Source organism: Poecilia mexicana, unplaced genomic scaffold (genome assembly GCF_051168715.1).
Source record: "Poecilia mexicana isolate PSO_F unplaced genomic scaffold, ASM5116871v1 scaffold_16, whole genome shotgun sequence".
Taxonomy (NCBI): Eukaryota; Metazoa; Chordata; class Actinopteri; order Cyprinodontiformes; family Poeciliidae; genus Poecilia; species Poecilia mexicana.
Genome location: NW_028263385.1, coordinates 29,410,637 through 29,434,360, shown reverse-complemented (window position 1 = coordinate 29,434,360; position 23,724 = coordinate 29,410,637). Strand labels below are relative to the sequence as shown.

Sequence of the window (23,724 nt, the reverse complement as noted above, 5' to 3'; positions counted from 1 at the left end):
TCTTTGGCAAAATGTGTAATAAAGTATGTCACATTCCACTGAGGTTCTGTTGAATCTACACTGAACAAAAATATAAACACCTCATGTTTAATATTGTTGCCATTTGTAGTTAACAACTGTAAATGAGCATTTGTTGACATTTTATTGTACAAAAATAATATTTCTCTTGGTTTGCATATAATTTTTAATCCAACTTGCTTCTCCCCCAAAAAATGAGTAGCTCAGAAAAGCAACCCTGGGAATTTCACCCAAGGAATATTACCTTCTTCTTAAGGCACACAGGTTCAGATATGCATGTATTTATGACATCTGAGACAGGACTTGGATTCACCAACCAGTTTCTTAAATTCTATTTAAGATACTGTTTTAAAAACACAGTTTCCTATAAAAGAAGAAAAGAAAAACCACAGTAGCTGAGGTTACATCCCTAAGCTTTATAAAATAAAGGAAAATCAAATGTCAGGCCCAATGACTAAATTATCACATGAACAATGAGAAGGGCTGCAACAAAAAAGAGGGGGGAAAACTACTTAAACGACATAGAAAATACAAGTTAGGAGGAGACAAAACAGCAGCGATCCAGGGATGGGGGAGACCTATGAAAGTTAATTAGTCACCATTCCCAACAAACTGCAATAAACTGGATTAATGACTTAATTGCTTACCTGCCTATGCACGCAAACATGCACATACACACTTGCAGGATGAGGAAGAAGGAGAGGAAAAGAGAGCAGCGCATTAGCATTCACCATCAGATGATCAAAACAGCATGCACAACACTTTCTGATCTGTCGCTGATTTACAGCCAGAACCCACAGGACATGAGCCACACAGCGGGAGCACGAGGAGGACATGTGTCAGACTGAATGCGGCAGCTTCTCTTACACCACACCCACTTTGCCCAACTGAAACTTCTCACCTTGAAACTTTGCATAGAAATGTGTATTTCTATAACACTGCATTCTACATGAAGAAATGTCGGGAGGCGTTAGACAAATGAACATTTTTGATAACGGCACAGAGGACTGGACAACATATGTGGAGCGAGTTGAACAGTACTTTCTGGCTAACAAAGCAGAGGATGAGAGGAAAGTCGCTATTGAGCATGATAGGAGCGAAAACTTGTAACTTGCTGTGCAGCCTCATCACATCAGCCAAACCAGCAGACAAAAGTTTCAAGGAGACCACAGAGGTTCTCCAAAAATGTTTACAACCGAAGCCACTGGTCATAGCCAAACAATTCAGATTTCATCAAAGAAATCAGTTAAAAACCGAGTCCACATCGGCTTACATCGCGGAGCTTCAGTGGCTGTCTGTTCGGGGAGGGGCTGTCAGATGTGCTGAGAGAACGTTTGGTCTGCAGGCTACACAGTGAAAGCATGCAGAAACGACTCCTCACAGAGGATAATCTGATGTTGCATCATGGGTTAGAAATTGCTGTATCTATGGAAACTGGAACAAAAGATGCAGAAGAGCTACAGGGAGAATGTATGGCACCGTGTTCTGTAAATAAAATGCGTGCGCAGCTTGAGCATAAATTACAAACCTGCTACAGATGCAGTAAGAAGTCACATGACTCTGCTAATTGCTGGTTCAAGAATAAAGAATGTCTCCAAGGCAACAACAAGGGATATATACAGAAAATGTGCAGCTCAAAACAACATAAGAAAAACAAATGTGGAAAAAAGACAGGAAGACATGAAGTAAATGAGAAGGACTCAAATTCTACCCAGGAGAACTTGGCATGCCTTGAGCTGCACACAATACAAGACAAGGAGAAAGATAAGGATGCAATATGGCTCACACCTGAAGTACAAGGGGTTAAGTTAAAGATGGAACTGGATACTGGGTCGGTGAAGAAACCTATTTAGCTAACCTAGCAGCAGTCCTGGCCAGGCTAGAATAGTATGGACTGAGAGCAAACAAAAACAAATGTGAGTTCTTCAAAGATGCCATTGAGTATTGTGGACATCAGATTGACAGGCATGGACCCCGCAAAACCAACGACAAAGTTGATGCAGTCTTGAAGGCACCATAGCCTAAAAATGTTAGTGAGCTACCCTCCTTCTTGGGCTTAATCAATAACTGTCACAAGTTTCTACCAAACCTGTCAATAATTCTGCACCCGCTACACATCCTACTGCAACACAATGTCAAATGGAACTGCACAAAAGTCTGTGAAAAGACATTTAATAGTGTTAAGCATCTCAATGCATCAGAGGAGGTGTTAACACACTTTGACTTTCTCTGCTTTCTCTCTTGCTTAATTCATGTAAGGCACTTTGACTTGTCTTGTTGCTGAAAATGTGCTATATAAATGAAATTACCTTACCATACCATGACCCAAATCTTCCCCTTCGTCTTCCAAGTGTTGCCTCTCCATACGGCATCAGTGCTGTGCTATCTTACAAAATGCCTGATGAAGTGGAATGACCAATCGCTTTTGCCTCAAGGTCCCTAAATGCAACCTCGCATTACTGTGTGCAGATAGACAGAAGCACTAAGTCTGGTGTGGGGAGTGACGAAGTTCAATCAATATTTATATGGAAGACACTTCACCCTGATCACAGACCACCGTCCGCTAGTGCCCATCTTTAACCCTCAGAAAGGTGGGTTTAACCTTCCTACCATGGCTGCAGCACGGTTACAGCAATGGGCTTTGTTAAATGGCTCACACACATTGAATTTAAAGGGACAAAACTCAGGGGCACCGTATCCACCATATTCCTAGCTCCCATGAGGCTTTGCGTGATTTATGGACGCGACTTCCGGTGCAAACCAGAACCGCCATTTGTTTACATGTTAGCAACTTGCTAACCAGCTTTCGTCAGATGTTTTAGGCTACAAAATATGTGGGAACACAGCTATCTCAGCTTACATGTGATATTGTTTTACTGCTACCTACAGCTATTGTGGGGGGGATGGCAACTTGAAGAAATGGCCACAAATAATCCGCACTAGCATATTTAGCAACTTCACTGACTCAGTTGCTTCAGATGCAGATATGCAGGTATTCTTCCATTGACTTTTTGTCCACACAATGAAATGAACACACATAAAGCATTTTGGGTTCTCTCTTCAAGTTTAGGATTTTTAGCCATATTCTTTTTGTTTCCTTATCTGTCGGTAGGTGATGAAAACTACTGCTTTTGTTTTTGGAGAAAAATCTAATTCACATCACACCAATATTATGTAGTCCTGTTGTTTTACACTGTCAGCGCAAAGCTGGTCAGAACTCTGACTTCTCCTTTTCTCTTCTTTATTACTGTCTGATTTTCAGAGAAACAAGCTGCTAGCAGCGCTGCTAACTCATGGTCATTCCGTTACAAAACTTAACGATCATGTTCCTGTCACTCCCTGTGATTAAGCTCACAATTATGCTCCTCTGTACTGAGCAGCTCTCTGATAGCAGTCTGTAAACAAGTTTTACTAAACATTGTATTATAACCAAAAAGAGAGATGTAACTTGTATCATGAATATAGATTAGCAAAAACCCTATAAATTACAGTGAAATACTGCTATTTCCGGTGAGCGCTGGAAGTAAGACTGATAGGTATTTTTCAACATCCTGCGTAAAACAAACCACAGACAACTTATGTGAGTTTTTACCAAGCTTTCATGAAAGGAGAAGACGCAGCAGACCGCTCCAGTGAGCTGCCCACCGCACGTTCTGAAAACCTTCAGTTAGAGCTCGTCTTTTATTTTCAGAGAAGGGAGGGATAGACAGAAGAGACAAGTTATCAACAAGTTCTACACACACAAGGTCATCTCGTCTTTTCCCTTGGGAGCGATTTCTCTCAAGGTCGGAGTAAATTCTTCAGCACAGTAGTCAAAAGTTTTAACAGACAGTGAGAGGCCAACATTCTACATGAAAATCACAATAAGCTATAGTAATATAAGACTGCTATGGTAAGATCAATAAGCTATACACATATAAGAATGATAACACATACAGTATTTCCAACAAACACCCATAATCGTTTCTACAGTAAACCTCCCAGGAATAAGGTGGATCTGGGTTTCAGATGACATAGCACTGATGTCACCCAGTGCAGATGGAGGACAGAAAGTAAATGCAGCCCATTTATTTCTGTTGACCCAGCATCAAAATGCCTAAAGTCTGTATCCTGTATGGTTGTTCCAACTGTTTTAATAGAAAGAAAGATGAATTTTATTTTCGTGTTTCGAAGGTAGTTGGTCACAAGGGAGTTCATTTTAAAAAAAACTTACAGAAGAAAAGAGGAGAAAAGTAGATCAACAATCTACAGCTAAAAACAAGAGGTGCAGAAACTAAATGCCAGAGTTTGGAGCGCCAACTTTCTAACAGGTAACGATCGCATTGTTTGAATTGTATTTTCAGATATTTTATTGGACAGTTACTTAGAAAGACCAGCATTCATATGTAAGGTAAGACATATTATTTTCATGCCCTAGCGTGGCTGTCCTCAGAGTGCTAATGTTAGCAGCTAGCTCAGTGCCAAGTCAGCAACAGAAAATACAATGTTTACTCAGTGGTACCTTCATGCTAGAAAAGAAAAAGAAAAGAAAAAAAAGCTAAATAAATTAAATATAACCTACGCAGCCACAAAGTCAGAGTGAGCTGTGACTATTCCTCCACATGTTCTTGTCTGGACACGAAATATATTCATGGCCAGACACGAACATGGGGGTCTCTGTAGATCACTGCCAATGGTTGACCTACATTGGACCTGAATCCAGTGCACTACAACCACTCAACATTAACATACAACTCCAGCATGAATTTGGGTTTACAGAAGCTAAATACATTATTTACCAGGAGATCCAACCTCATAGGAATAACATGGGTTAGATTGTTGTTAGTGATAGCATTGTTATCATAGACTAATTACTTAAAATAGCACAACTCACTACTCACCCGGCAGAAACAAGTCAACAGTCATTTAATGCTTCTTTTGATCCTAAATGATCTAAATGATCACATTCTCCAGGCTTTTTCATACTTTCTTCTGGCTTGTGGTATAATATGAGGTCTGCAGCTTCAATAGTTATGTGGATCACCTCAACACCGGGTAAATCCTCAAGATTAGGGAAATCTTTTTTACCAGTATAATACAGATCATATCCTAAATATACACTTCAAGATGCCTCGTCTTTTCCAGCCTATTTAGGGCATTAGCTACTCGCTGTGATCCATTTTGCTCTGCTTTTAACTGGAGAAATCCACTTCTGGACCTCCACCTGAATTTTGCACGTCATCCGGGTCACGTGTCTGAAACCCAGCAATAAGAGGGGAAAAGTTAGGACAATTCCAAGGGCCCCTGACCAACAAGGGGCACCCCACAATTTTATTTATTTTTTGTTCATAGAAATAAAAAAAAATGGGGCCCTGTCAATTACAAAATTAATCATATTGTGTTTTCTAAAATTGATTTTAGCAGTAAAAATTAAATGTTACCCTTCCCAGACCAAAAAGCACACATCTATATTTGCCCTGAACACCCCCCTGAATCTGCCTGAAATGGTTCGTTCCTGCTTGGAGCACTTAACGGTGACGGTGTTCAGCAGCAGTCAGTAGAAGACGAGAACGACTGTGGCAGTATTAAGAGTATAAAAAATCATTAGGTTCTGGCTCGTTATATTCTCTTGTGCTCCCGGATTCAATGATGCCATGCGTGGAAATAAAAGCCACACAGAGTTAACAATCAAAGCTCCATGTCATGCATTTTCAGAGTTTATTATTTAAAAGTATAAAATCACATTGACAACACAGACACTTCAAACACACTAAAACAGACATTCATTTACCTGAGACAAATAGAAAAGAAGAAGAAAGAAAGGAAGAAAGGAAAGCAAAGACGTCTTTGGAGAGATTGCAAAGAGCAAAATCTGATTTGTTACTCCTGTGTACAAACTTTTATAGTAAAGGCGTGTTCTTGTTTTTAATTTATTCAAATAAGGCACATCTTTGCTCATCCAACCAGGAGCTGTCTCGGACCCCTCGGACCCGGTTTTAGCGCTGTCAATCACAATCTGATGTGGCTGCTCATCCTCCCTCCCCTTGCTCTGTGCTATGCTGCAACTAGCAATACGTTTCGTAATAAGTTGTTTCTCCACCATTAGCATATTTAGCAGTAAGTCAGGGGTCCCCAAACTACGGCCCGCGGGCTGGATCCGGCCCGCCTCCACATTTGGTCCGGCCCCTGAACAATACCAGAGAGCGTTCAGATTTTTTTTCATTTATTGTATTTTCCGGTTTATATGTGGATTTTTATTCAACAACCAGGGGGCTCTTTAGCAGGAACTGTGTCCTGTAAACTGTGGGGTGCATTGCTGCCATCTGTTGGACTTTTAGGGAACTGCTTGACTTTTATGTTATTTAATCAGTATGGTTGTTTGCTAGCGGTGGAGCAGATGAACACACGTGTCTGTTATGAACGCCGCATTCCAGGTTGAATTCTTCTAAGCAATGCCTGTAAGTAGCAACTTATACTTCAAAACGAGCCTTTATGTTAACATATGAGAAATTAATATGCTAAAGTTACATTCTCTCAATGGAATATATACTAGTCCAGGGGTGCCCGTCGATCGCGGAAGGTTTTGAGTCGATCTCGGCAGATGACAATCTGAACGCCACCAGGACGCTGAGACCAGCACTTCCTCTTCTGACGGGCTTATCAAAATATTCACTAAGACCCTAAACGTTTGTAGCTTCATTAAAAAAGAATAATTATAAAAAAAATCAACGAAATGTGTTAAAATTAATAATCTCAATAATTATTGTTTGAACAAGGTGTTGCGCAATTCAGTGCGTTTCGGTCCCATTAACAACAAAAGAAAAAAAAAGCGACTCAAAGACCGACTGAGAGCAGAGCAGGAGTTTAAATTAGCTACTCAACCACCGCTGTGTTATGAGAGGCTTATTAATAATCGAGGAATAAATATCAAGGCTGGAAACGTGATATCGTAACGGACTGAATGTTGTGTTTTTAACATAATCTCCGCTCGGCTTGCGGGCGCAGGCGGTTGCCACGGCAAGGGGTGTGCTTAAACGACAAAGAGACAAAGTAAAAAGGTGGAGTGGTTTTGAGTTGCTCACCTGTTCAGGTTGTTTTACCTTTGTTTACCTTTGCTGTGGCTCCTGTCCGCTGTAGTTTCTGAACATTCAATAAACGACAAACTTGGACCTCGTTTGTTTGTGAGCATACGTCACAACAAACATCAAATAGGACAAATATATTTCATTAAGTTTTAACAAATTCTACCGCGATAATTATGTGAAATTAAATTAATTATATCCCGACTTCAGAAGATTTGCCTTTACCTTTTCTGGGCTCTTGGTTAGTTTCTCATATTGAGGTCATCAAACCAAATTTCAGATCCACCATGACTGACACCTGCTGGCCTCAGGTTTGCAACCAGCTTCTGACTGAGAAACCAGTAACCTCCTCAGAATCTCACTGAAGAAGAAACTGCCAGGTTTTCTGTCACTTTATTATTTCTGCTATAACTGATGCATATTCGCATATAAAATAAGTCAATAGAGTTTAATTTGCAATTTTTATGTCTTTGTGTCATGAGGTAGAGCTCAGGTGGCTGGTGAGAGAAAAAGTAGATCTTGCTCTCAAAAAGTTTGGGCACCCCTGTTCTAGTCAGTCCCAGTGACCGTTTCACTCATGGGTTTTGCCCATGTGCTTTCTGGGTAAAAATCAATCGAGAAACGCACCCCCCACCAATCCTTCCCCCCTCCCCCATCAACAATCTCCGGCCCCCAACCAGAGAAGGAAAAAGTTTGGGGACCACTGCAGTAAGTGAATGAGGTTGATTGACAGCACTAAGGCAGCTCTCCTGGTTGTGATTGGTTGTTTTTGGTCAGAACGGCACATTTCTTTAGACATCAGTAGCAACTCAGGGAGGAGGTGGAGGAGATTGATTGTTTTCACAGATTATCTGTCTCATAGCAAACTGTCACGACATGGTGACAGCTTTAACAAATATGGAGAAAATATATTTGTTATTAAAGTTATGTACTGCAGCTTGAATAAAATGCAACTATATAGCATTTTTTGAGAAGTCTGGATAGCTTCATGTATATTGTGCACGTTGTCTGTGACTGTTGCTCGTGGGGAGAGACATTTCAGTAAGCTAAAACTAATAGAAAAAAATTGGTAACACTTTATTTGAAGGGGGTTGAATAAGACTGACATGACACTGTCATGAACATGAATAAGCCTTCATGAATATTTATGACTGTTGTCATAAAGCGTCATTCGGTAAATTATGACACTTTTAATACAAAGTTGACATTATTCAAAATGTCTTTATGACAACTTGACATTAACCAAGAAATCATTACTGATATAAATTTGTTATAAAATAATTAATGATTGCACTTTAAAAATTAGGTAACTTTATGTTATTAAAGGTAAAGTTTAAACAGTAATGATTTCCTGGTTAATGTCAAGTTGTCATAACAAAGACATTTTGAATAATGTCAACTTTGTATTAAAAGTGTCATAATTTACCGAATGACGCTTTATGACTACAGTCATAAATATTCATGAAGGCTTATTCATGTTCATGACAGGTGTTATGTCATGTTTATGACAGTGTCATGACAGTCTTATTCAGTCCCCTTAAAGTGTTACCAAAAAGGTAAGCAACCTACTTGCATACTGCTTGCGGACTGTTGCATGTAAAAAGACTCAAGAAATTATAACAGCAAGTGCACAGGAGGAGGCCCAATTTAATTTTTTGTCATGGGGCCCAAGATTCCTGGCGGCACCCCTGATGGCAGTTTAGTAGTCTTATGGCATGAGGGATGAAGCTGTTATGGAATCTGGCTGTTCTGCTTTTGAAGCTGCTGAACCTTTTCAAAGAGGACAGCAGGGAGAACAAACCATGCTGAGGTTGGAAGGGATCTTTTATAATCGCCCAAGCCCTGGACAGGCCGCGACTATGAGCGGAGTCAAAGATGGAAGGAAGCTCAGTCCCGATGATTTTCTCAGCTGTCCTCACCACTCTCTCCACACGTTGCCAGTCTGAGGTATTACATGCTCCAAACCAGACAGAGATATTGCTGGTCAGTGTATTCTCTCCTGTCCCTCTGTAGAAAGTGGTGAGAATGGGAGGGGGGAGGTGTGCTCTTCTCAGCCGACGTAAAAAATGCAAATGTTGCTGAGCTTTCTTCACCAGGCCAGAGGTTTGGTGGGACCAGGTCAAAGTGTCAGTGATCTGTATCCCCAGGAATTTAATGTTTCTGACCTGTTCCATTACGGCATCGTTGATGAATGAAACATAAACCAACATTTTGATGTGTAACAACGGCCCTGACAATTGTTGACTGTGTGTTCTACAACTTTGTATTTTTGCGTGTGTTTTTATGATGTAAAACACTTTGAACTGCCTTGTTGTTGAAATGTGCTACACAAATAAACTTGATTGATTAATTTATTGATTGATTCATAAAGAAAAACTAGTAGGGCTGTAAGAGCTGGGATTCTTACTGGTTGATAGCATATCAAATACTTATGCAATAAAATGCAAATTAATTACTAAGGTACTCCATCAAGATTACCCATAATAATTATTATAAACTTCTAAATACTTTGCAAGTGGAAAACTCTGCAAAATTGGCAGTGTATCAAATACTTGTTCCCCCATTTTGTTGTGAAATGTGTTGCTCACACATAGTGCAACTGTTGCATTGTCTGTTGAAACTAACACTGTAACCTCATATGTTTGCTAGTTCTATGGTTGAACTTCAAAGGTTCTATTTAGTTTACATGGAATAACAATAGAAGGAATTGAATCTTTGTGACTGTGTTTTCATTAACCATCCAGAGGATGGTGACAGAGACCACTGAAAATGACACTGAGGGGATGTGAAGCTGTGATTTTCCTTTTTGCTCCTGTCCTGCAGATTGCTCTGGGAACTGTGACCAATGTGGAGGAGGCTGTGAAGTGGCTCAGTTACACATATCTATATGTCCGGATGAGGGCCAACCCACTGGTGTATGGCATCAACCACAAAGCCTTTCAGGTTGGTGAAGCCTTTGTTGCTCCTCTTGGCAAAGGCCTCCCAGAATAATTTGTTACTTTTAATGTATAGAAGATGAAGCCGGCAACAGAAACATGTTTTTGTCAATTTAAACAGCTCTCTGCTAGAGTTTAGGTCATATCTAAATTATCCAACCCGACCCAGCTCGAGCCTGTAGGCAGTGTGTCTGAGCCCGATCCAACCCAACTGACTTAAATTTAGGCCTGAGCCTAAAGTAAACTCGACATATTATTTTAATTCTGAATTTACTGATTTTGTTTTAAGACCACAATTTAAGTAAACATTGTAACTCCTGCTGTTTTAAGCTTTTGCTTACCATCTTCCAGCTCCATCTAGTCACTTTTTATAACCACAAGGTGAGCTATGTACAATTCTTCTGGGATGTGTTATTGATAGGATCCTATCTCCACTGCTGCTCAAGCAGAGCTTCGTGTGCATGCAGTGTTATTTCCTCATCCAGTTAAATCCATCTAAGTTTTGTTTTTACACAATAATACGTAGATTACAGTAACTTTATATCGAACATTCTCATTTGTTTTTCTCTCTGATATTGCAGGCTTTATTAAACGCACCACAGAAGTCCAACCCAGACCTACCATCTAGAAAATAATTCTGGCTGGGTTAGACTCGGGTCATAAATCAAAACTCTATTCCCTGCTAAGTCAGCTGTAAAGTTGCTCAAAATATGACAGCTGATGAAGATACAATTAATCTCATAGGATCCCTCTAAATGGTTAAGCATTCATTGAATGTTAGTAATTGAAAATATTTCAGTCCTACATAACCGGACAAGAAATGCATTTGTACCTCAGATGGATCCAGCTTTGGAGCTGCACAGGAAGGAGCTTGTGGTGGAGTCTGGCCGGAAGCTGGACAAGGCCAGGATGATCCGCTTTGATGAGCGCACCTGCTACTTCGCCTCTACAGACCTGGGCAGGACAGCCAGCCACTTCTATATTAGATATAATACCATTGAGGTAGACCCAGTTTTGAGTGTCTTTTGGATGTTTAGTCAAGTCAAGTTTATTTGTATAGCACATTTCAGCAGCAAGGCAGTTCAAAGTGCTTTACATCATAAAAGCATCGCATAGTCACCAATTATGAAACCAGCAAAAATCATGGCATTTTGACAAAAAGGGGTAAAAGATCTAAATCATTAAGCAACTACACATCAGATATGTTGATCAATGTTCCACTTGCCACTATTCAAAGGTTTAGGTTTACTGTGGAAAGCTGATGCATCAAACTGAAATTACTGCCAGCTTCTTTGATCTTAAATGTAATATACATCCTGAAAGACCAGATGTAACTCCTCTAACTTACATTTCCACTTTCTTTATGCATGAAGACATTCAACGAACTTTTTAACTCACAGAAGACTGAAGCAGACATCCTCAGTATTGTGTCCAAGGCAGAGGAGTTTGATCAGTTGAAGGTAGGAGGATTGATGCTGAACTGTCTATTCATCTTTATGTGATAATTTGGAAATAAGGGGTGTTACTGACTTGACCCAAAAATTGCAAACCAAGATAAGCCAATAATATTTTTATATAACATGATTACAAGGGTGTAAATCCCATCTCATTATTGGGGGAAGGGGGGGGGGACTATTAACAGGAAAATTTCTTAAGAGCAATTTTGGGGGGTCGGCGAAATGTAAAGTAAAATGTGGTTTAAAAGTTTTTAAACCACATTCAAGCTGCAGGACCAAAAATGACTAGTGATGTACATCAAACATGTTTTCTTCTCAGTAAGCAGCCTGCTGAGAAGTAAAACTAAAATTCAAATGTTACTTAGACACGAGTTTTGTTCAGTCTGACTGTTCTAATCTCTGCTCCACCTTTACAAAAATTTAAGGTTCTAAATACAAAAGCTTTAATGAGTAACTCCTCTTAATAAAATTCCTCATAAACATTGATTTATTGAAATGGCTCCCAATACAAGTTATGACCTATTTAAATTATAACTTATTAAGCTGCTTTATTTTTAAGCCTCTTTTAGTTTTGTCATGTCCTGGGTGACTGAAAATAAATAAGTATATAGAAATGAATATCTGTGGAGTATCATAATTTAAATGTAACACTTAAAGCACGAGAGTTTATATAGAAAAATATTCAGATTTTATTTTGTGGTTTTAAAGGTTCTGGGTTGAGACAGTGAGAAATAAAGGCAGCTTTCTGTTTTTCTATCTGTTCTCTCTTCTGTTCTCGGCTCCCACACAGAGCTGGGTCCACTTCCTCAGCCCCTCCTCCAGTTTCAAACTCTTGTAATTAGCTAAAACTCAGAGTTAAATATGAATGAGATGTTTGCTACCTTTAACAAAAAAGCTTAAGTCTATGAAAGCAGTGTAGCAGTTTTGCTAATACGACAGCTTATCATGATTCAGTCAAAGTAATGAAATAACAAACTGCAGTCTTATTTTTATTGTTAATGTGTTTCTTCCCACTGAGCAGTGAAAGTAAATAAAATGTTTACATGTCTTTTGCTGTAAGTATTTACTTTCTGGAGGGGGTTTTATTTGTGATGCAGAACTACAGCAACAGCTAGCTACTTCAGCGGCTCTGACCAGCCTGTGTCATTAGCGCCATAGACATAAATATGTAGACCCCTCATGGAGCGCTGAGTTGTACTTAACAGCGTCCGCCATCTTCTATGTGGCAGCAAAGGATCGGAGCTCCTTAAGTCCTGTGCTGTGTGTTTCAACCGTTTTACGAAACAAACTGGATTCATTGGCATTACCTTTTACAGGTAAGGATGAAAGATCAGAATTACTTGACTTGGGAGCCAGAAATTCGCTTCTAAACAACTGAAAAATATTTCCTATGTAGTTAAATTGGCCCGAAGTAACCGCTGATTGTTAGCTTAGCAGCTAATGTTTTCATACTGTTTTCTAATGAGAGAGAGGTGATGAAAAACCGTTGTTAGAGGAGAAGTTAATTAAAAACCAAGGGATTTTGTGAGGAAAGATCAGTCAGGATCAGAGCTGGAGCTGCTGTTCTTCAGTCTGTTTCCCAACTCAGCTTCACCATGTCGGTATTTAGCTACAAAGATGCTACAAGTCAGAGCCTCAGCATTCTGAAAGTGTCTTTTTCTGAATGTGAAGGAAAAATATATATATTTTCTATTACACTTTTGGATCATTTTATCCTTAGCCTGTGTACCAGGACGTCTCAGAAGTTATTGGAGTTCTCCCAGTGTAACCAGCAGACTGAAGCCCTGCCTGTGACCAGTGTTACTAATATAATAAATAAATGTTTTATTCTTTCACTTTTTGTATATTTTTAAATATCTGAATCTGAAGTACTAGTGTATTAATGCAGCTTATGTAATTAAATAAAAATAATTTACTCTGTTGGAATTATTTTTCACTGTTGTCAATAGCAGAGTTGATGTAAACTGTAATAAATATTTTTTCTCTGGAAAAAAGTAAGAAAAATATGTAGTTTAATGTTTGACAATGACTGATTTATAAATCAAAAGTCATTTCCTCAATGATGTATAAAAGATAATTACAAGAAAATTATTTGTTCCTTGTCTTGAAAAGTTAAATGTACATTAAATTATGGAATTATGTAAATATATTAAATTAAACACTGTAAAAGTGTGTCTGTTCATCAATGTCAATATAAAAATTATCAGAATCATTTCTATCAAATAAAAACATTGTGCTCTTTATTCAGAAATGCCCCAAAACAATTAAATAATCACATCAAAAGTTAGAAACTCTGTCTTTAGTCATTTCTTTGATTGCCAAATATATTAATGTATGTGAGAAAATGTGTCAATGACAGGCATTAACTTAAAATACTTTGTAGAACGGCAATTTCTGAAGTTCGGTCCATTTACCTGTATTAGCTTACTGGCACATAGGCCACATTCATTATGGTGGACACTGTTGCGTATCGCAGCAACGGGCCGACCCGCTCCATGAGGCGTCAACGTTTTCATGTCTATGGTTAGCGCTGCTGTCATAGACATGGACCTCATGGACCGCTCTTGCCTATTGTCGCTGACGAGATTTAGGGCGGCCATCTTGAAGCGGTCCACCACTCCACTCAGCATTATGTGTTTAGCAGCACAATGACATATCAGCGCATTTGATCGATCATAACACGCTTTTTTGTTACTGGAAACCATATTCAAACATCTACATTTATAAACAATTGTATTTTTAAAGTATGTTTTAATACATAGTTCAGCATATTTAAATATGCTTAGTGGCTGTAACAATAGAATAGGAATGGAATATTCTGTATGATGAGCATTTCACAAAGCACACAGCCGTTCATAATTTATTTAATAAATTATTTAGTAATATCAATACATATTTATATAACTGTACAAACACAAATAAATAATGATTAATAATGACACAAGTAAATGATGATTAATACTGAATAATATATATTGGATACATGTTTATATGTATGTTTATACATACATATATATATATAGATATATAGAGATATATAGATATGTTTTTCAGCCGACGAGTTCTAGCTTCAGAGTGATTCAGCAGCTGAGATTGAGTCCAAAATCCGATGTGAGATTCATCCATGCTGCAGTGAATCCGTCTCTCTTTAAAGATATTTCCCACTTCTTCCTCACATCGTGTCTTTAGGAAACCTTCAAAACAAAAACGGAAGATTTGGGATGTATCTTACTTTTGACAGAGTGAAAGAATTACATATAAATAATAGTCTTTACCACCTGTGTAAACTTTGCTGGTGAATGTTATAACACATAATATAAGTTTTATAATATATGTCACATTGTTTCATTTATAATGTAGGCTCTTGTGTCAGATAATCTAAGTCAGTGTTAGAGAATAATTAATTTTTTTAGATTTACAGAATCTCAGTTAGCCTTTATCGCGGGGTTGAACCCCGGTATTACACCAAGCACTGTAGCTAATATTAGCTGGTGTCTCACCGGTGGACATAAATACATTAAAGTAATATTCTAATCACAAAATATACACAATAATATGTCCATCTTACTTATGAAATGTTGTTTGTGGAGCCCTCACATCAATAGTCCATCGGTCCGAACAACAATATCCCTCAGTGCTGAGGCATCTTCTGCTGTTTTGATTGAGCAAAGTAGGAAGGACGACCGCTCCAAGATGGCCGCCGTATTTCCTGCGCCGGAGCAGCCAATGCGGGGTCTACTCTTATATTATGTCTATGGCTGCTGTTGCTCCTCCTACACTTTGGAATGAACCATTTTTCTAATGATGGTTAGGGGGGGGGATCTAAAAATGTATTCTTATTTTGTTCTGAGATAAATGGCAGATTTATTTCGTTTTTTGTTTATTTTGCCTTTTCATATTGATATTATTTAAATGCAAACGTTTCTTCAATTATTATTTTTTTTTGCACGGGGACAATTCTAGACTTTTCCAAGATTGGGGGGGTCCAGACTCCCCCGAACCCCCTCCTGGGGATTTACGCCTATGCATGATTATGCTTTATATAAGCCATTACAGGAGGCAGGGGGAAATCTTGTGCACAGGACATTTACCTACTATTTATTTTATGGTTTTTTTGTGGCTGTTCATGTTCAGGTTTTCTAAAGGTTTAATGTGGTCCAACAATCCAATATTTAAGTTCATTTAAGTTTTGTTTTGTTTTAGTTTGGTTTAATCACATAAATATTGTGTGGCTACATTAATCTGCCCCAAGCCAACATCTTCTGCACAGACAATTTGTGAAGCATGCAGCAGATAAAATATAATTTGAATAACCTTTTCTGGACTTTATAGATGCTCTCCTGACCCGCAGAGCCTCAAGACATAATGGTGTGCTGCCATAAAGTGAAGGTGGTGTGCTGGAATTTTTTGGTAATCCTGCTGCTCAAGATAGGCATTGATGGAGGAAATTTTTTATTATTATTGGGGCATGCCATAGCAATGCATAGGGAGAGCAGTGACTGACCTGCGAAGCAGGTCAGTCACTGCCTCCATGCATTGCATGGCAGGCACCTATTGTTCCACACCCAATAGAATGTCTCTTTATTGGGGCCTGCCATAAGCAATGCATAGGGAGAGCAGTGACTGACCTGCAAAGCAGGTCAGACACTGCCTCCATGCATTGCATGGCAGGCACCTATTAATCTACACCCAATAGAACGCCTCTTTATTATTATTATTATAAATATAATTTATTATTCTTCCGTTACCGTTAATGCGGCTCGTACCGCTGCGTGTACCCCCACAAAAGTGGTATCAAAACGAGCGGCTCGATCCCGGCAAGTGAGCTATTACTTTTAGTGGGATTATGAGATAAAATGACGACATAAATTAAAAAAAACGAAAAAACTTTAATCTGAGGAACTCACAGCATCACTAAGATTTCTCTCTGAAACACACACACAGGACAGTGGAGGTCTGACTTCAAAACTCTCTTTAAATCCCCCTCACAGGCACAAATAGAGGCCTATTGATTTCAAAGTTGGTCATGAAATAGATACACATGCCTGCTCCCGTAAAATGTTTTCAAAATTTTCATAGGGCTTATGGTTTTTTGTCAGGGTCCTGAGACCGACGCTGGGTGTCTCACAAGTATAGAAACCAGGGAGAGAGCCAGCCCAGGTGCAGATAATTAATTACCATAGCAACGGGCCCCAGACAGAGGCAGTGAGTATTCTCACAGCGCTGAATCAGATCTCACAATGCATTGTGGGAAGAATACATATTTCCTGTGACTTTTCATGTTTTGCTTACATAAAATTATTATTTGTCTGAATTTTTGAGTGTAAATTAAAATCTTTACTATGAAAATTGAAATTGTTTTTAGAAATTAACTATTACCAAATTTCTTCATGTTTTTTACTTTGGACCATGACTGAGAATCACATGTGCGAAGCTTATATGGTGACACATATATCATAATATACTTGACAATATTCACAGCTACTCTGTGTTAGTGTTGGGTTAAGTATGTCAGAATTGCTTATATCTATTTTTCATGACAAATTTGAAACGCTGGGTTTAAAGGGATGGGCACAGGTGGCAGGCCCCTCAAAATTTCTGCTGGAATTTTCTAGTTATAGATTATTTATTTTTCTTCCATCACCGTTAATGCGGCTCGTACCGCTGCGTGTACCCCCACAAAAGTGGTATCAAATCGTGCGGCTCGATGCCGAGAAGGGAGCTATTATTTTTATTGGGATTCTGTGTAAAAATGACAACATAAATTTAAAAAAACGAAAAAACTTTAGTCTGAGGAACTCACAGCATCACTAAGATTTCTCTCTGAAACACACACACAGGACAGTGGAGGTCTGACTACAAAACTCTTTTTAACTCCCCCTCACAGGCACAAATAGAGGCCTATTGATCTCAAAGTTGGTCATGACATAGATACACATGCCTGCTCCTGTAAAATGTTTTCAAAATTTTCCTAGGGCTTATGGTTTTTTGTCAGGGTCCTGGAGACCGACGCTGGGTGTCTCACAAGTATAGAAACCTGCATCTTGTCTGACAGAGAGAGCCAGCCCAGGTGCAGATCATTAATTACCATAGCAACGGGTCCTAGACAGCGCTGAATCAGATCTCTATGCATTGTGGGAAGAATACACAGTTCCTGTGACTTTTCATGTTTTGCTACATAAAATTACTTGTCTGAATTTTTGAGTGTAAATTAAAATCTTTACTATGAAAATTGAAATTGTTTTTAGAAATTAACTATTACCAACTTTCTTCATGTTCTGAGCTCAGCGCACACCATTTTTCTCTCATCACTGCAATTACTGTGAATGAGCTACAGATATGAATCGCGGTACTAAATGAGACGACAAATAGCCCTCTCATATGCTTCAAACGGTTTTTGGATCGGCCTTACGGATCCTGAACGGGAAGCAGTCGTTCGGACTGCTTTTTTCATTAAAACTGAGTGGGTGTCTCATAAAGTTAGATAAAGTCTCTGACACACACACTGCAGTTTCATCGCTATAGCAACAGAACACAGAGATAGGCAGAGCAGCTGGTTTGGACTACAAAGACTCTGTAGTTATAATCATGGCGGAACACTTTAATACAGAGGGCAGAGGAGAAGGTCAGAACTACAACATGGCGGAACTGTCTGTTACTATAGAGGAGGACTTGGCTGGTATTATAAACTACTTGTGCTTTGAGCATTATATAACTGATTTAACCCGATCACTATTACACATGAAATTAGTGTGGCAATTTCAAATGAAGCTTATTGAAAATTTTCAAAATAAAAGCCTTGACAATTTTTACATCATATAATTGCTCTTTTTTATGTTAGATAACTGTTTTTAACAAAACCACTGTTACACATGGGATTTGCATGTGTAACAGCATCGGAACGCTGGGTCCAAACCGACGGGCACACTTTGGCAGGCCCCTTAAAATTTCTGCAGGAATTTTCTAGTTTTTAATCGTATTCTTTAAATGATCCAAATATTTGATAAGCAATGACATGTCATTGTATCTATGCCTCCTGCTCTCCTCAGTGACCGCAGACATCACTGCATGACTGCTTACACCTACTTTTCAAAAGTGTTAAATATAAATGCAAAAACAGATCTAGCAGTCTGGTTCAGGTTTAGGAAATCATATTGCAGGTGGTAAGTCTTTCATTTGCATATCCTCTTCCCAGTATTTTGCACTTCCGATGATCAGCATATGCTTTGCATATCCATGAAAACAGACACTCTAAATTAGAGTCCCTTCGATTCTCCTCATTTTGCTATGCAGCCCTGATTGTGCGTTGTTTGTAGATGAAGTTTGCACATGATACCAAATTTTTACCTGTTTTTATGTATGTAAACCTTTACTATATTACTTTTACTTTTACTTTTTTTTTACTTTTACTTTTTTTACTATATTACCTTTACTCTGTGACTAACTTCACCCCGTTAGATGTCAGCACCACTAACGCAGTGTCTGTTGGTAGGTCCGTGATGAGGAGTTGGAGGAGCTGGATCAGTTGCTGCAAAACCATTGCATCCTTTCTGCAGCGGGCGGTGTGGAGAACAGTTATGGCAAAGTTAACATTTTGCTGCAGACTTACATTGGACGGGGAGAAGTTGATAGCTTCTCACTCGTCTCAGACCTGTCATATGTGGCACAGGTAGGGATAAAATTATGACACTCTCTGGTTTTCAGTCAACTTGTTCAGGTGTGAAATGTTCCAAACAAGTTTTTTTTATGTGTGTGTTGCCTATGTGTTGCAGGCATATTTGCAAAAAAAAAAAGCCCCATAAAGTTTATCCATTTGAACATTACTTTTCTTTGTAATTCAGTTGAATGTAGGTTGAAAAGGATTTGTAAATCATCATATTTTATTTAATTTATGTTTTGCACAATGTCCAATTTCATTGGAATTGAGGTTGTACCTCCTTTCATCATTATATTCATATTCTCTCTTCTGTGAAACTTGGTAGATGTGGACTCATGAAGCTTTTCCTGAATCTAATAAATATAAATAAGTTTTGATCATCACATACTTACAGAGCTGTGCTTTGTGCCATTTCTACAGCAAGAACAACACTCTTCTTCAACAGAACATCCTGTATGAGTGGAGAGTTGAGAGGTTAAGGCAAAGTCATAGAACAGCAGGAATGTATTTCTTTTGGGCATTTAAATAGATTATAATCAAACAGACTATAATGTGATTTTAGCAGGATTGATTTAAATGTAAAAGGGTAAACATGGGTACGGCGGTGGTACAGGGGTGCAAGACTCCTGGCTCCTCTATGCTACTGTCACAGGTTTGAATCCTGATCTGATGACCATCCCTCTCTCACAACATACATTCCTGTCAACTCACTTTCAAATAAAGGCCACTAGAACTAAATAAATCCTTAAAAAAATAATAAAAAATGTTATATGCATGTATAGCACTTTATCGACTCAGAGGACTTCAAAGTGCTTTCCATTAATCTACCCATTAATACACACATTCACACACAGATATGGTATGCCAAACAATCCACACCACCAGCAGGCAAAGACACGACGACTGACAAATGTATATCAGACTAATAATATATTCCAATTTTACTGGACTTTTTTTTACGTGAGCTGTAACAAAATTAAATCATATAGTGTATTCTGAATAGAACAGCTATTTGTTCTTTGTAAATAACCCAGAGGTGTTTTGATGGTGAACAAAATTACCACAGCTAAACATACTTTCAGCAGCTAAGTTTCAGCTGCTAAAACTTAGCTGAAATGTTTTCTTCCTAATGGATAAGAAACATTTTCATAGAGAAAACATCCAGAATGATCCCAGTAAATCACAGGGACTCAGGATGTGTCTTATGCTGGATTTCACAAAGTCGAAAGTACAGTTCAGTAATATTAGCTCTGGGTTTAAAGCTGTAATCTGCAGCATTACTGCTCTGGTTGCCTTGGACACCAGCACATGGCTGAAGATCAGCGTAGTGTAACAAGGATTATCAGGCTGGTTTTTAGGACGTGTTAGATCTGCCCTGACTTCAGGCATCAGCTTTCACTGGTCCTCCTTCACAAGCACATTCACCAGACAATCTGATCACATTGACACCTGACTAGATCAATCATAGCTGACCACAGCTGAGCACTTTATCAGTAAGCTCTACCATCTGACCTCCTCTCTCCAACTTACTCAAGCAATCCATCAGAGTACAGCTTTAGCCACCTGCATATCTGAAGCAAGCCAGACCTCCTCCTGATTGCACATGATTACTCATGTGAGTGCAGGATGCTGAACACTGCAGCAGTTGCATTCTGCCTCTGTCCCACATCAAACATGTAATTCAACTGTCAGCTTTACTGTTAAATCTGTTGCTTCCTTAAAAAAAATTTAAAAAAGAGGAAAAGTGTCCTGTAGTGCATGTAGTTCTGTTGGTTTAGTTTGTTTTACTCTTGATATCATTCCCTTTGTCAGAACGCTGCTCGGATTGTCAGAGCTTTGTTCGAGATCGCTCTGAGGAAGCGCTGGCCTGCCATGACTTACCGACTGCTCAACCTCTGCAAGGTGATCGACAGGCGACTGTGGGGCTTTGCCCACCCTCTTCGCCAGTTCCCCAACCTGAGCCATGTCATACTCAACCGCTTAGAGGAGAAGAGGCTTACAGTGGACAAACTGAAGGAAATGAAGAAGGATGAAATTGGTAAAAACACAACACCATTTTCACAAAATACATCCATCAGACATGGAACTGTTTCTGTAAATGTTTTACTGATAATTGCACTGAAATATTCTTCTGGTAATTTCTAAATGAGCTGTTGAACACTGAGGCATGGGTATGTTTAAAAACATGTTTATTGTAACCTGCATGTTCAGTATTGTAAATAAGTTGTGGTTTTCTCAGGTCACATGCTGCACCATGTCAACATTGGATTAACTGTCAAGCAGTGCGTCCACCAGATTCCTGCCTTCACAATGGAGGCAAGCGTCCAGCCAATAACACGCACAGTTTTACGTGTGCGACTCATCATCACTCCTGATTTCCGCTGGAATGACCAGGTGAATAAATTCAGAAATTCTTATGAAAGCTTTTAGAGATGACCTACATGCTTCATTTTATGTGGAAAAACTAGAGCTGTACATAAAGCATCCGCACAGTAACGTGGTGGTGGCAATGACTACCTAATGCTGTGGAAATGACTACCTAAGCAGTGAGAGGATAGCAGGTATAATGAAAAGATGGATGGAGTTAAATACTGGGAAGTCCTGAAGGAAAGGCTGCAGAAGACCTGCTGAGGCTTCTCCGATTCTAACCAAAGTTCTTTTGGGCTTATTTCATCAGATCACAATTTCTGTCCTGGGCAGTCTATCCCTTTGCAGGGAACCCTAGAGGGATCCTGAGGGTGTGATTGGTTATTGTGGTGGGCCTTAATGTCTTAGTGCCAATTTTTGTTTTTAAAACAATGATTTCCTTGAAAAAGGCTCTGAATATTTTCTGCTGCTAAAACTATCCTCTAACTATTATTTATGCTATACTGTTATTCTGCCTGATACTAGTGTTGTAGTACTCCAGACCAATCTTGGTCTCAAGACCACTTTTTAATGGTCTCGTCTCGGATTTCACCGCATTTGGTCTCGGTCTTGTCTCGGGATTTGGGGACTCTGGATTTTATTTCAAGACTGGTCAAGTCCACAACTGCAAAAATATCACTAAGTTGCCAGCATACTGTCCAGTTTATATGTTAACATCTTTGTTTTCACTGGATGAAAAACATACCAATTAAAATCAAAGCAATAACATGACCTAGAAATTGTGTTTCTGTTACCGCTGTCACACGTCACTTTCCCCTTTCACTCGCACGCGTCACTCCAAGACATGTGCAGTGGTTTTCTCTAAGCAGCAGATGTCTATGGTAGAATCCTGCTACATAAATCATGAGATATAGTGACATGTAAATTCAGCAGCAGGGTCTTCCCAAGGCATAAGCAAACCAAGCAGCCGCTTAGGGCCCCTGAACCACTAGGGGCTCCCTAGGTGAAGCAGGTTTTTTTTTTTTAAAGTAACGATTTCTATGCCATAACAAAAACACACAATTTCATTATGAAGTGATTTGTTTTTACAATAATATATATTTGATAATGTATTTAGAAATCATTATTTTATGGACAAATAGAAAAAAAAAATGTTCTTGGGGCCCCCTGGTGGCTGTGGTAGGTCATGCATGCTTCACCGGTAATATGACCTGCCGTGCAGTGTGCATCCAAACGTCCAAAGCTCTGGTAGAACCAGTGGCGGCTCCAGAATTTTTTTTCTGCAAGTGCGAAGGGGTTGGCACTAAGTATTTTACTGTGGGTGCTATGAAGGATCTTTAGTTCCCTGAAGTTGTCAACACACATGCACCCTTCCTTCCTCCCCCCACACACAGGTCAGGTGGACTAAAAAGTCTTACATCAACAGTCACCTATCAAGTAGATAGTGAATAATGTGATTAATAAGATCACTTATTGATCTGGAAATGATTAGATGTTTAGTATTGTTAATTTAATCAGACTGATTTGTGGTAATTTGATGCTTAGACGTTAGCATGGAGCCTTGCGCCATTAGCCAGATTACTTCCAGATAATATATTACATTGTTTATGTTAAAACAGCATTCATGACAAAGGGGATACCTAAGTATTGACCCTTTGCAACTATGTCACTTAATCATTCGAGGCGCCATGATGGACTTCGGAAATGAGGATCGGGAGTGTTGAACTGAGCGACCAAAGTTGTTTTCCCAAGTTGTTTTTGTCAGTTTATTCATGATTTCTTGTTCTAGTCAAGCTAATTTATCTTTGAACGTAACACACCTGGTTGAGGTTCATAGACACCGGTATTTACAGAAGCTTGAAACAGCTAGATTACAAACCGACCTGTACCTTCTCCCTCCTGACATGTTGATCAAATTACCAACTTTACCTGAATTCACACCATATGATTTATGTCAGTATGTCATAACAGTGTCTCTCCTTAAACGGGAGCAGCCTTAAGAACATACAGACGAGACGCTGACCAATTTCGTCAGTACATGCTAGGCCAGTGGTTCTTAACCTGGGTTCTATTCAACCCCGGGGGTTTGATGAGTCGGTCTCAGGGGTTCAGTGGAGCCTCTGCCGCGGAGGTAAAGACTAGGTAAAGAGGGTTAGGGTTAAAGGGAAAGACTGCTTGAGTAAATGTCGTGATGAAAGAGTTTCACTCTTAGCATGTATATCAACTTG

The 23,724-nt window shown here is 39.1% G+C and overlaps 1 protein-coding gene across 3 annotated transcripts in view; it reads left to right on the top strand.

The window, feature by feature from the left end:
- Nucleotides 1-23,724, top strand: part of ascc3 (activating signal cointegrator 1 complex subunit 3) — a 337,899-nt gene that overhangs the window by 218,076 nt on the left and 96,099 nt on the right. For all 3 annotated transcript variants that reach the window (XM_088013868.1, XM_088013867.1, XM_088013869.1), the window contains 6 exons: nt 9,903-10,022; nt 10,853-11,017; nt 11,389-11,475; nt 18,965-19,141; nt 20,942-21,167; nt 21,369-21,523. In XM_088013868.1, the coding sequence (XP_087869994.1) occupies nt 9,903-10,022; nt 10,853-11,017; nt 11,389-11,475; nt 18,965-19,141; nt 20,942-21,167; nt 21,369-21,523 (930 nt within the window). The remainder of the gene's footprint in view (nt 1-9,902; nt 10,023-10,852; nt 11,018-11,388; nt 11,476-18,964; nt 19,142-20,941; nt 21,168-21,368; nt 21,524-23,724) is intronic.